Below are 14068 nucleotides of genomic sequence, written 5' to 3' on the forward strand. Positions count from 1 at the left end.
GTGGGAACTTGATGGAAAACAAGTTGCTTCTCTTTCCACAGCGGTATCTGGTTTATGCCATTCTCTGGTCCTTGTCTGGGGACAGTCGGCTGAAAATGAGGGCAGAGCTGGGCGAGTACATCAGAAGGATCACGACCGTGCCCCTGCCTGCTGCACCCAACATCCCCATCATTGATTACGAGGTCAGTGGGCCGAGGCGCAGCCTCCCCCTTTGGTGCAGCCTCGCTGTGGACTCGGACTCCCCTCTCCACTTCTAGAAGCAGCTTCTCCTCTTTGATTCATGCTGTACAAGGAGCACAGACTAGCTTGAAAGTTCTGATTTGTGTGAAACTGAGCGTGTCTTGTGAGGAGGCACAGGGGCCCCGGGGTGACTGTTCCCCCCGTCTCTCTGGGTAGGTGTCCATCAGTGGAGAGTGGTCGCCGTGGCAGGCCAAGGTGCCTCAGATTGAAGTGGAGACCCACAAGGTGGCGGCCCCAGACGTCGTCGTGCCGACCCTGGACACGGTCCGCCACGAAGCCCTCCTGTACACCTGGCTGGCCGAGCACAAGCCACTGGTCTTGTGTGGCCCCCCCGGGTCCGGCAAAACCATGACGCTCTTCAGTGCCCTGCGGGCCCTGCCCGACATGGAGGTAACGCGGCGGGAGGTGGGCAGGAGGCTGTCGTGGTTGGGTCGGCCCTCTGATACTGATGGTGTCGTCCTGTCTGCAGGTGGTGGGTCTGAACTTCTCGAGCGCCACTACTCCAGAGCTGCTGCTGAAGACCTTCGACCACTACTGCGAGTACCGGCGCACGCCCAACGGCGTCGTCCTGGCTCCCGTCCAGCTGGGCAAGTGGCTGGTGCTGTTCTGTGATGAGATCAACTTGCCAGACATGGACAAGTACGGGACGCAGAGGGTCATTTCCTTCATCAGACAGGTTTGTTTACGCCCGCGGCCCTGCTCCCCGGGTTCGCACGCATGCTCCTAACGTGTCCCCTCCTGCTTCCCTCAGATGGTGGAACATGGAGGCTTCTACCGAACCTCAGATCAAACCTGGGTGAAGCTGGAGAGGATCCAGTTTGTCGGGGCTTGCAATCCGCCCACGGATCCTGGGAGAAAGCCTCTCTCTCACAGGTAATGCCAGCTCTGCTGACCTCACTGGCCTGACACACGAATTCCAGGGTGGCTTTATAGGCAGCACAACAAACATCTGGTTTAACTGTAAAAAGGTAACAAAAGGCTGACATCCTGGGGCCCCTCCTGGGCTCCTGCACTGCTGTGCGCTGGGAAGCACTGGCGGTGGAAGCATCCACTCCTCGGGCAGCAGTGATCTGCCCAGACTGTCTGCAGGGCCAGGAAGAGGCTGAAATGAGCCTGCGCTGTTTTGTTTTGTGTGTTTTTTTAATATATTTTACTGATTTTTTTACAGAGAGGAAGGGAGAGGGATCGAGAGTCAGAAACATCGATGAGAGAGAAACATCGATCAGCTGCCTCCTGCACACTCCCTACTGGGGATGTGCCCACAACCCGGGCATGTGCCCTTGGCTGGAGTCAAACCTGGGACCCTTCAGTCCACAGGCCGACGTTCTATCCACTGAGCCAAACCGGTTAGAGCAAGCCTGCGCTGTTTTAATTCTTTCTCAAGTGCTTTGCATCTACTGTTAGTGTGAGGCTCAGACCTGAGCTGTTTGGTGTGAGCTCAGGTGACTGGCGTGAAGCCTGTGTAGGTGGGTTAGGGAGCAGGTTGGGGTCCGGCCCAGGACAGGTGCCGTGCTGGGTACCGCTCCTCACTGGGAGTCTGAGCCCGCTGTTTTTGCACAGATTCTTGCGTCACGTGCCTGTGGTGTACGTGGATTACCCGGGACCCGCCTCGCTGACGCAGATCTACGGCACCTTCAACCGGGCCATGCTGCGGCTCATCCCGTCTCTGCGCACGTATGCGGAGCCGCTCACCGCCGCCATGGTGGAGTTCTACACCATGTCCCAGGTTCGCGGGCTTCCCCACCCCTCTGGTCATGGGAGGGCTCTGCCAGGAGACAGCTTTATTCCAACCCCTCGTTTAGCCAAGAGCCTTTCTCCAGAGTCTGCCACCCAGCGTTCCCCTGCGCAGGTTGTGACTGCCGAGGTTTCTGTGCTGCTTCTTGCCCTGCACTGTTTCCCTATGAGGCTGGGGCTGTGAGCGGAGCCTGTCTGATCGGGCCGCAGTGTCTCTAGAGGCACCTGCTGTCTCACTACTCTCGGCTGGACTCTCACCCCACCTGCAAGGCCTCTGCCTTTCCTCGTTAGCATCTTAATGTTTACTAGAAGCGTCCCTTTGCCACTGGATGAGCCCAGTGGTTTTCCCCGGCATCCCTGGGGCAGCCTGCCTGCCTGCCTGCCTTTCCCAGGGCCGTGAGAACGCCCGCTTCCGTGCCCGGCCATCGTCCATCTTGCTCCAGGCCTTTGGGAGCGCTGCCGGGCAGGTTGCAACAACTTCCCCAGTTTTTAAAATTGTTTTTTATTTTGTATAATTGTAGTTTTTTCCTACAGAATTATTGTTGTCATCATTGTAAATCTTTTTCTTTGTTTCAATTGTGGTTTTAATGAAATCATGCCTAGAAAGGCTCAACTTAGGAATTTCATTAAGAAAAATATTTTTAGAGGAATATTTTGTAGGGGTTTTTTTTCCAACATAAAATGAGCAACTTGGATCTAACTTAGTTCTGGACAGTTGTCCAGTTGCTCCAACACTGTTTAATCCATCCTTAAGTGTTCTGGGGCTAGGTTCTTTATTTTTAATGTAAGAATGTTATACAGCATTTGACCTTTCGACCACTTATCATGTCTTAAGATACTCGCATGTAACTCCATTTTCCCGGTTCCCGCAGGAGAGATTCACTCAGGACACACAGCCCCACTACATCTACTCGCCCCGAGAGATGACGAGGTGGGTGCGGGGCATCTTCGAGGCCCTGCGGCCGCTGGAGACTCTGCCTGTGGAAGGGCTCATCAGAATCTGGGCCCATGAAGCCCTGCGCCTCTTCCAAGACAGGTAAGGCCACGGACCCGGGCAGTGCCGTCCCTCCACTTTGAGTCCCTCTGACCCTCTGAGTGGGGTTCAGTGAGGCTTGCCCGCCCCGTGAGCCAAGCTGAGCTCTGAGCTGGGAATGGAAGGAACGGAGGTGGCCAGGGCAGCCTTGTGTCTGGGATTCATCATGCCCACCCCTGAAAGACGGGTGGCAGCTCACTGTGGCCGCCCACCCTGGTCACCTGTGACCTTGGGGAGGCATCTCACCCTCTGTCCAGTGGGCACCACACAAGGTAGTTACCTGTGATGACCTGTCCAAGCGCAGAGTTCACCGGTGAGTTAAATGCCTTCTAACACGATGTGGCGTGTGGCCTCCACAGCCACCCCCTTCCTTGTCCCCGTCTTGGTTCTCATCAAGGGGTTGCAGCTGCGTCTGAGGCATTGGATTTCTCTCCCACTGTTGGCCACTTGTGTCCACTGTTGTCTTGTAAGCTTCGTGTTTTCCTTGTTACTTCGGGAAGGGAATTGCTAATGACTGTGGGGATCAGTATCCATCACAACCAGTTGTGGTCCGAGTCAGACCAAGTGTCACAGTAAAAAGTTGAGTCTTTTTCTCATTTAAGGAATCTTGAAAGTTATTGACCTTGTAAAATCAGGACCTTTTTCTTGCCTTCTTTATAATTTCATACAACCTTTGTTTTACAATAAATTCCTAATGTTTGTGTCAGTTTTTTCTTCTTACAGTTTTAATTTTATGTATTTCAACACTGCAATTTTTCACAGAATATTAGGCTCATTTTAGGTTAGTGAGAAAAAGTTAAATTTGTGTTGCCTTAACTAAACGTTTAGTAAACAATAGATCTTAACTGACTTGGTATTTAATACAGCACCAAGTTTCCTATTGCATGTCATTTGGGGAAACGTGCCCATGAGCCAGATCTCACAGTGGACAGGGAGGGCTCAGAGCGGATGCGCACAGGGCCAGGCCCTCGCCCTCCCAGGTGGCCATCTGCAGCAGGACCAGGTGAGCTCCTCTGGCCACTGCTAATCTCAGCTGCTGGGAGTCGCTGGCAGCTAGTTAGCAGTTACTCCCCTGGGAAGGCCCGGCCAATAGCTGCTTCCAGACTGGCAGACTGAGAAAGAAGCGTTTGGCAGTTACTCCTGGAGACCAGTGTCCTGCCCCCAGGCAGCTGTTCTCATCCCGGCTTGTTGGGGTCTCAGTGCTGCCGTATAGACCCATCGTTTTCAGGCCAGGCTGCATGGCATCTCTGGGGCCCAAGGGCTGCCTTACTGAGAGCCTGGAGCGAGGTGCGTGAGGCAGGGCCAGGGAAGCAGCACATGAGCCCTGGCAGCTCTGTGGTTTAAAAATGCAGTCTTTTCGTTGTTATGTGAGCTACCTTCACTCCTCCCCCCCCTTTTTTTTAATGTGTTTGTATTGATTTCAGAGAGGAAGGGAGAGGGAGAGATAGAAACATCAATGATGAGAGAGAATCATTGATCGACTGCCTCCTGCACGTCCCCTGGAATTGAACCCGGGACCCTTCAGTCCATAGGCTGACAGACATTCTATCCACTGAGCCACACCAGCCAGGGCTTGTTCTCCCTTTTTTAACTTAAAAAATGAATTTTGAGCACTAGCTGGTTTGGCTCAGTGAATAGAGTGCTGGCCTGCGGGTTGAAGGGTTTGATTACAGTCAAGGGCACATGCCCGGGTTGCGGACTCGATCCCCAATAGGGAGTGTGTAGGAGGCAGGCTGTCAGTTTTTCTCTCTCATCATTGATGTTTCTATTTCTCTCTCCCTCTCCCTTCCTCTCTGAAATCAGTAAAAATATTTTTGTTAAATATATTTTATTGATTTTTTACAGAGAGGAAAGGAGAGGGATAGAGAGTTAGAAACATCCATGAGAGAGAAACATCGATCAGCTGCCTCCTGCACACTCCCTGCTGGGGATGTGCCCGCAACCAAGGTACATGCCCTTGACCAGAATCGAACCTGGGACCCTTCAGTCCGCAGGCCGATTGCTCTATCCACTGAGCCAAACCGGTTTGGGCAGTAAAAATATTTTTTAACACTTGGATTGCGGGAAACGAGTTAAGTCGGCTCGCGTGAATTGCGCGTACTCCGCGGGAGCCGTCTTAACTCGGTTCATATAGATTTGCGGTGGAGTGCGGGAAACGTGTAAACTCGGGCCGATTGTAACTGCGTATTACCAAATATTTGTTTGTTTGCCGTTCACAAAGATACCTACCTGCGTATGCGAACCGTTTCATACCCATTGGGGTAATAGGTATCATAAAAATCCCTTGTAAGTAGAGAACACTTTATGGCGCTGGTCGAGTACAATACCGTTAGGGTACCAATGTATTGTTTTCTCATTTTATAACCGATATCCCTGGATATCTCACCATGCAAAGAGAATAGTTATTGAGAAATACTTCTTGTGTCCGGACGTCTTTAGTTTTGAGTTTTGTGAATATTATTACGTGTTTAAATATTTAAATATATTGTGATAAAGATATTCATATAGAATTTTTTAACCAAATAAAATAAAATCGTTCCGCAAAGTGTTCGCATAATAATTATTTTTTTATATCAGATATCTATCGGAGTACCGCTATTTTCAGTTAGTATTATTTTTATTTGCTTTAACCTAGAATGTCGCAGCATTCAGACTATAGTGATGATGAGTTTTGTGCAGACAAGTTGTCCAGTTATTCTTGTGATAGCGATCTTGAAAATGCGAGTACAAGTGATGAAGATTCTAGTGATGATGAAGTAATGGTGCGTCCCAGGACATTGAGGCGACGAAGAATTTCGAGCTCCAGCTCTGACTCAGAGTCAGATATAGAAGGCGGGAGAGAAGAATGGTCGCATGTTGATAATCCACCGGTCTTAGAAGATTTTTTAGGGCATCAAGGATTAAACACAGATGCTGTTATAAATAATATAGAAGATGCCGTGAAATTATTTATCGGAGATGATTTTTTTGAATTTCTTGTAGAGGAGTCAAACAGGTATTATAATCAAAATAGGAATAATTTCAAACTTTCAAAAAAAAGCCTAAAGTGGAAAGATATAACCCCTCAAGAGATGAAGAAGTTTTTAGGGTTAATTGTTCTCATGGGACAGGTGTGCAAAGATAGAAGAGATGACTATTGGACCACGGAGCCATGGACGGAGACGCCATATTTTGGTAAAACGATGACGAGAGACAGGTTCCGACAGATATGGAAAGCTTGGCACTTCAATAATAATGCGGATATCGTAAATGAATCAGATAGACTTTGCAAAGTGAGACCAGTACTAGATTATTTTGTGCCTAAATTTATAAATATTTACAAACCTCATCAGCAATTATCACTAGATGAAGGGATCGTACCTTGGAGGGGAAGATTATTCTTTAGGGTATATAATGCTGGCAAGATCGTTAAATATGGAATATTGGTTCGTTTGTTGTGCGAAAGTGATACAGGATATATCTGTAACATGGAAATTTATTGCGGCGAAGGAAAGCGATTATTGGAAATGATACAAACAGTAGTGTCTCCATACACTGATTCGTGGTACCATATATATATGGACAATTATTATAATAGCGTCGCAAATTGTGAAGCACTTATGAAAAACAAATTCAGAATATGTGGAACAATCCGGAAAAATCGAGGTATACCTAAAGATTTTCAAACAATTTCTTTGAAAAAAGGTGAAACAAAATTTATAAGGAAAAATGATATATTGTTACAAGTGTGGCAATCAAAAAAGCCTGTATACCTGATTTCTTCGATTCATTCTGCGGAGATGGAAGAAAGTCAGAATATTGACAGAACATCAAAAAAGAAAATTGTCAAACCGAATGCACTCATTGACTACAATAAACATATGAAAGGTGTTGACCGGGCCGACCAATACCTTTCATATTATTCGATATTGCGGAGGACGGTCAAATGGACAAAAAGGTTGGCAATGTATATGATAAATTGCGCATTATTTAATTCTTATGCAGTTTACAAATCAGTGAGGCAAAGAAAAATGGGTTTTAAAATGTTTTTGAAACAAACAGCTATCCACTGGTTGACGGATGATATTCCAGAGGACATGGACATTGTTCCAGACCTTCAACCAGTACCGTCTACTTCTGGAATGCGGGCTAAACCACCTACATCTGATCCACCATGCAGGCTATCGATGGACATGAGAAAGCATACGTTACAGGCAATTGTCGGAAGTGGAAAAAAGAAAAACATTTTGAGAAGGTGTCGCGTATGTTCCGTTCATAAATTGTGCAGTGAGACACGCTACATGTGCAAATTTTGCAATATACCTCTACATAAAGGGGCGTGTTTTGAAAAATATCATACGCTAAAAAACTATTAATTTCTATTTGTTTTGATTTATTATGAAAATTTTATTTTAAACTTTAAAAATATGTGTATATTTTTAGGTAATAAGTATTTTTTGGGTTTTTCGTATTTAGTTTATATATATCGAATTATTTATGTACTGAATAGATAAAAAAATGTCTGTGATTGAATAAATTTTCATTTTTTACACAAGAAACCGAAAATTTCATTTCAATCGAACCCATACTTCAAAAGATATAGGCATTTTAAACTAACTCTGATTTTGCGCGGGAAACCTAAATAATTGCCCACGCCATCTTATATTTTGGCGGGAAATTCACCCGACACCGTAGTGTTAAATGAATTTTGTAGTGCAATTTTCACAGCTTTCCCAAAATACCAGAGAAAGTTTTGCTTAGATTTGAATGTAGGCATAGCCACCATGCATCTCAGTTCTGACGGACTGCAGTAACTCCATGACATGCCTGCTCAGTGTAGTCACCTCCCAAGGTCCCCTCCCAGCTGTAGGGACAGGCACAGCTCACCTGCTTGCTGTTTTCTTCACGAGCCTGCACCTCCAGAGCTGCACACTGCGGTTCCCATCTGTCCTCAGCACCTGCGCTCAGAGCACTGTTCAAAAAGCCGGGGCCCTGGACCACGATCTCTTCTTAAACCACGTGGTTAAGCCTTTCTAAGGGAGTTGTTTTCAGTGTAGTGCCATAGGTCTCAGAGTTTTATGTTTAACTAGAGGCCCGGTGCATGAATTCGTGCATAGGTGGGGTCCGGCTGGCTGGGGGGAGGAGCCATGGGCTGTTGGCAGGCTGGCCTGGTCCCCTGGTAGAACTCCCGGTCGAGGGGACAATTTGCATACTGGCCTTTTATTATATAGGATGTTAAAACTTTGGATTGCTTAAGCATCTTGAGTTCAGATTCTCAGGTTTTTCCATTTGTAGAAAATGAAAATTTCTGATAAAGACTGATCTCAGCCCTTGGAGTCACCCTTAACACACAACCTGGTGTTCCCCTCCCACCCCCATTGACCTCCGGACTCACACGCTGCTCTCCCGGCAGGCTTGTGGAGGACGAGGAGCGGCGCTGGACCGACGAGAACATCGACATGGTGGCTCTGAAGCACTTCCCCAACATCGACAAGGAGAAAGCCATGAGCCGGCCCATCCTGTACAGCAACTGGCTGTCCAAGGTGACCAGGCCCTGCAGTCAGCCCTGCTCCCTCCTCTGCTACCCCTGACCCCTCCTCTGTGACCTGGCCCCGCAGTTAGCCCTGCTCCCACCTCCTGTCAGTCAGCCATGCCCTCTCTGCATTCCTGTCGGTTAGAATGATCCTCTGACCAAAAAACGTGTCTGTCTGGAAGTGCGCTGTCAATGAAGGTGGTTACACGCGTGACGGTGACTGCGTCTCTGCAGTCACTGATAACATAGGGGTTTGGGGCAGAGTCCCCGGAGTGTGGCTGGACGGCTGTTTCTTATCTCCGTGCGATGGCTGCTCCAGCCAGCAGATGTGGCTCCAGCGCATTTGCAGGGAAAGCCTCTGCTTCCCCTTCGCTCTTTCCTCATTTGTGTGAACGTTTCATACACTAAGATCCTCCACAGAGGTGACGTTTCCAGCACAGCCGCGAGCCGTCCTTTTCTCTGAAGAGGAGGTGGGGCCGCTTTAGTGAGTTGTCCTCTTGCTGTGCATGTCATTTGGTAGCAGCTGATTCGGGGGCGTGTCAGGGCCACAGTCTAAAAGGGTGAGACAGGGACGTGGCCCATCGGAGAGGTCCTGGCGTCGTGTCTCCACAGGATCTCGGGCCTCCTGGGCGTCAGGAAGGGCTTGCCAGGCAGAGGGCCTGACGGGAGCAAAGGCAGTGGACAGGTGTGTTCATTGTGCTGGAGCAAGCCTGTCAGACTCCACGGCTAACACGGGCCAAACAAGGGTTAAGTGTATGTGGCCGCAAAAAAACAAAAGCTTCCATTTTCATGGAAACGTAGGTTTATTTCGATAGAGACATGCTGAACACAAAGGGCTGAGGTAAATGAGTCATCATTAACATAAAATAATAGGACATTTTAATAAAAATTAATACTTTTCCTTAAACATTAACTTATCAGACACTGAATAACTGCACAAATTAATAATCGTAACACAAATAAGCCTATGTTTTTGTTCTCCAAAAGCAAAATATTTCCTGTTGCGCACACCAAACAAGTCAGTCCAAGACTAATGATGTGGCAATTGGCTGCTTAAATATTCGCTGCTAGTATTAGTGGAGAGAAATGGTGCGCCTGTGCATAAGGCATGTAAGGGAAATGAATGCAACACGATTATAGTAATCAGTCATTAGCAAACATTGTAGTTCGTTATTAACAATTATGTATAACAGGATATTGTAAGAATTAAGCTAACGAAATTTTTGTTAAAATGTTTCTTTTTTTTTAAATTGTTTTATTGCTTAAAGTATTACATATGTCTCCTTTCCCCGCCCCCGCCCCTGACAATCCTCTGGCCTCCCCTACCCCCCAGTGTCTTATGTCCATTGGTTATGCTTATATGCATGCATACAAGTCCTTCGGTTGATCTCTTACCCCCCACTCCTGCCCCGCAACCCTCCCTGGCCTTCCCGCTGTAGTTTGACAGTGTAAACGTTTCTTACATACCGTTATATTGGCTGGGGAGTTTGACATGCTTGTGCTAGAATCTGCAGTTTACTTCCAGACTCGAGATGCTAATCCTTCAGTTAGAGGCAGTAGCTCCTCCCAGTGGCTTGTCTTTTCACTCTTTGGTGGTTTTTGAGAAACAAATGATTTTTCTTGGTTTTAAATATATTTTTATTGATTTTAGAGAGGAAGGGAGAAAGGTAGAAACAGCAATAATGAGAATCATTGATCAGTTGCTTCTTGCATGCCCCCTACTGGGGATTGAGCCACAACCCAGGCATGTGCCCTGACTGGGAATTGAACCGGGACCTCCTGGTTCATAGGTCGAAGTCCAACCACTGTGCCACACTGGCCGGGCGAAACAAATGTTCTTAAAGAAATACTATTGAAATTCGTAATTCATCAGTAGTTTTGTTTGTGTATGGAGTGAGCTATGGACGCATTTTCTTTCCCATGAACATCCACGGTCCCAGCACCGTTTGTTGAATGACCTCTACTCTGCAGTATCACTATCAAAATGAACTTCTGTGTGCACGGGTCTGTTTCAGAGCTCCGTCCTGTCCACTGATCGGTTTGTCGCTTCCTGTGTGCAAACCACATCCTCCTGATGACAGTGATAAGTCTGTCTGATCTAGGGCCTCACCCCTGGCTCTTCTCTAGGGAGGTCCTGACCTTTGGGCCTCTCCTCTCCAAATGACATTTAGAATTGGTTTGTCAGGCTGCAGCAGAACTGCCACCCACTGCTGTGGGCTGGGATCCCATTGATTGTCTGTGGGTGGGAGTGGCCTGTGCACGGTCGGTGCTTTTTCTGCAGGACCGCGGTTCTCTCCACGTACATAGGTCTCCCTCGTGTCTTCAGGGAGTCGGCCTTCTCTGCAGATTCTCCGTGTTTCCAGATCTAGTCCCAGTTACCTTGTGTTTTTCTTGGCTGTGTTGTAAATGACATCTTTTACTGCATTTTTAACAGAGGGTCATTCAATAATGTGGAAATATAATTGACTTTGGTATAATAACTAAGATCATTTCTTCTTAGTATTTGGGTCTTATCTTTCTTCTCCAGGATTACATCCCAGTAGACCAAGAAGAGTTAAGAGATTACGTCAAAGCGAGGCTGAAAGTCTTCTATGAAGAAGAGCTTGACGTTCCTCTGGTCCTGTTTAACGAAGTGCTGGACCACGTGCTCAGGATCGACCGGTGGGCTTCTTGTTGTCACAGCTCCCCACTCACCTGAGCTGCTCTGGGCGGGGCGGGGGTGGGGGTGGTACAGGGACCGGTGCTCTTCTCCCGACTGACCCTCCCAAGTCCCACCTCAGCCCGGCCAAGGGACCCCCCTTCTTTATGAGTCCCGCTTTTCTGACCCCACTTGCCTGCTAAGCAGACCTCCGTCAGCTCCTCCTAGTCCTGCGCCCCTGTGCTGACAGCCCTTTCCACCTCCCAGACCTGTCTCCCTCGTGCCATCGGATCTTTTCATCGCACTGGACCTGGCAAATGAAAATGTTAAATTGTTATTTAACAAATTCAAGTTAAAACACGTTAGAAATGTTGTAGACTGAATCCTAGAAAAGTGCAGAACACGAGTATCAAAAGGAAAATGCAGCATAAAGCCTTAAATGTATTCTTTCCGGTACCGTTTCAGAATATTCCGCCAGCCTCAAGGCCACTTGCTTCTGATTGGGGTCAGTGGAGCGGGAAAAACCACCCTGTCCCGATTCGTGGCCTGGATGAACGGTTTGAGTGTGTACCAGATCAAGGTGGGTCTCCGTAGGCTCTTCATCCAGCAGTGGGTTCTGGTTCCTGCTCGGAGCTCCTGGGGTGAGAGGGCTTAACCTGCCGCTGCCCCCGCAGGTCCACAGGAAGTACACGGGGGAAGACTTTGACGAAGACCTTCGGACAGTGCTGAGACGTTCTGGCTGCAAAAATGAAAAGATAGCATTTATAATGGACGAGTCCAACGTGTTGGATTCTGGATTCCTGGAGCGAATGAATACACTTCTGGCCAATGGAGAGGTGATGCAGTGGCCTGTTGCCCTGGTGGCTGTTCCGTGGTGGCGTCACCAGGACCCGTCAGGCATGGTGCTGTTTATCTCGTAGGTCCCTGGTCTGTTCGAAGGCGATGAGTATGCCACCTTGATGACCCAGTGCAAAGAGGGGGCCCAGAAGGAGGGCCTGATGCTGGACTCACACGAGGAGCTGTACAAGTGGTTTACCAGCCAGGTCATCCGCAACCTCCACGTCGTCTTCACCATGAACCCGTCCTCCGAGGGGCTCAAGGACCGCGCGGCCACATCCCCGGCTCTTTTCAACAGGTACATGGTCTGCGCTCAGCTCTGGGTCAGCACGTAGATTTCCCTCCGGGGCAAACCCTGCCTTGGCCGCCGTCTGAGACTCGGGCCTTCCCGCAGGTGTGTGTTGAACTGGTTTGGGGACTGGTCCACGGAAGCGCTCTATCAAGTTGGCAAAGAATTCACCAGCAAGATGGACCTGGAGAAGCCGAATTACATTGTGCCCGACTACATGCCGGTCGTGTATGACAAACTGCCGCAGCCACCGTCACACCGGGAGGCCATCGTGAACAGCTGTGTGTTTGTCCACCAGACTCTTCACCAGGTGGGTCACAGAGCGGGGCCCTGTGGTGCTTCACGGTCGCCCCTGGGCCGTCACCTGCAACAGAGATACCCTGCTCTTCTCTTTCCTGACCTCTGTCAACATCTCCTTGTCACCGCCCTTTCCTGCCCCCGATTCTCCCTACAGTGTTCTCTCCTGTGCTCACTGACGCCTGTGTCCGGGCCTATGCTCTCCTCACCCAGGGATCCGCACACTGTTTCTGTAAAGGGCCAGACAGTAAACGTCTCAGGCTTTGCGAGCAGACAGGGCTCTGGCTCTGCCCGTGTAGCACAGGAGCCCCGCAGTCCCATGTAGACGGATGGGCGTGCTGTGCTGCCCGCTTCCTGCACAGGAACGTGCGGGGGCAGGCTTGCCTGGGCCTGGCTGCTGACCTTGCTCCTGACTCTGGTAGAAGCGTCCAGTCCGCTTCCACCTGAAAAGCCTGTAAAAACTACTCTGAGCTTGTGGGGGTTCTGGCGGCCAGTGCCCTGCCCTCCACACCCCCATCACACCTGCGGGCACCTCCATGGCTTCCAGAAGGCCGTCCAGCCCTGGCTTCCTGCTGGCCGCAGGTCCCGCCGCTGTGCGCCACACGCCCCCTCTGGCAGAGGGCAGCATGGTGACGGGGAGCCTGCGCTGCCTTGCCCGGGGCTGGCTCTCGTGGTGGTGTCCACAGAAACAAGCAGCGGTGGCAGAGGAGGCGTAGCGAACCGTAGCAATCCCGTTCGTAGTTCCACAGCGACCACACCATCACCCTCCCCAGGGAGTGCGTCTGGGGGTGTCAGATCCCCTTCCTGTCTTAGAGGAGCTTGAGGAGAAAGCTGAGGTTTCAGGGGCTTTCAAGACCTCGCAGGAGGCTGAGCCAAGGCCCCAGCTCAAGTGTTGTGGCCCCTGAGGGCTAGGTACCTGCCACGTGTCACACTGTGGCCAACAGGCAAAACAGGAGGGGTTTTTGAGGTTAAATCGCAGAGAACGTCCTGAAGAGTGAAAGTTTAACTTTATTTTCTAAAAGGCTAATGCTCGGCTCGCCAAGCGGGGTGGAAGGACGATGGCCATCACGCCCCGCCACTACCTGGACTTCATCAACCACTACGCCAACCTGTTCCACGAGAAGCGCAGCGAGCTGGAGGAGCAGCAGATGCACCTGAACGTCGGGCTCAGGAAGATCAAGGAGACCGTGGACCAGGTACTCGCCGCACAGCCATGTTACACGGTGCACGGCAGTGAGGGCCTCTGAGTACTTATCCACGGTCCTCCCTCCCTGGCGTGGATTTTGTGTTTCAGGTAGAAGAGCTGCGTCGTGACTTGAGGATAAAGAGCCAAGAGCTGGAGGTGAAGAATGCGGCCGCCAATGACAAGCTGAAGAAGATGGTGAAGGACCAGCAAGAGGCCGAAAAGAAAAAGGTGAGTTTTCATTTCAGGATCTGCAGGCCTCGTGAGCCGGGCGTTTTCAGTCTCTGAGGAGGGTGGGGACTGCG

At 49.6% G+C, this 14068-nt stretch overlaps 1 protein-coding gene across 1 annotated transcript in view; it reads left to right on the plus strand.

Annotated features, from left to right (window-relative positions):
* The window catches only part of LOC139009174 (cytoplasmic dynein 1 heavy chain 1), a 66803-nt gene that overhangs the window by 39223 nt on the left and 13512 nt on the right, over window positions 1–14068 (plus strand). Inside the window, exons 37-50 of the mRNA XM_070413248.1 lie at window positions 42–182; window positions 397–630; window positions 710–916; window positions 992–1113; window positions 1801–1966; window positions 2847–3010; window positions 8400–8529; window positions 11047–11180; window positions 11623–11737; window positions 11832–11993; window positions 12078–12292; window positions 12389–12593; window positions 13603–13776; window positions 13875–13994. Coding sequence (XP_070269349.1) covers window positions 42–182; window positions 397–630; window positions 710–916; window positions 992–1113; window positions 1801–1966; window positions 2847–3010; window positions 8400–8529; window positions 11047–11180; window positions 11623–11737; window positions 11832–11993; window positions 12078–12292; window positions 12389–12593; window positions 13603–13776; window positions 13875–13994 — 2289 coding nt within the window. The remainder of the gene's footprint in view (window positions 1–41; window positions 183–396; window positions 631–709; window positions 917–991; window positions 1114–1800; window positions 1967–2846; window positions 3011–8399; window positions 8530–11046; window positions 11181–11622; window positions 11738–11831; window positions 11994–12077; window positions 12293–12388; window positions 12594–13602; window positions 13777–13874; window positions 13995–14068) is intronic.

The sequence above is a fragment of the Myotis yumanensis genome, unplaced genomic scaffold (assembly GCF_028538775.1).
Source record: "Myotis yumanensis isolate MYYU_CA2020_CCGP unplaced genomic scaffold, mMyoYum1.0.hap1 SCAF_1, whole genome shotgun sequence".
In the NCBI taxonomy this organism is placed as follows: Eukaryota; Metazoa; Chordata; class Mammalia; order Chiroptera; family Vespertilionidae; genus Myotis; species Myotis yumanensis.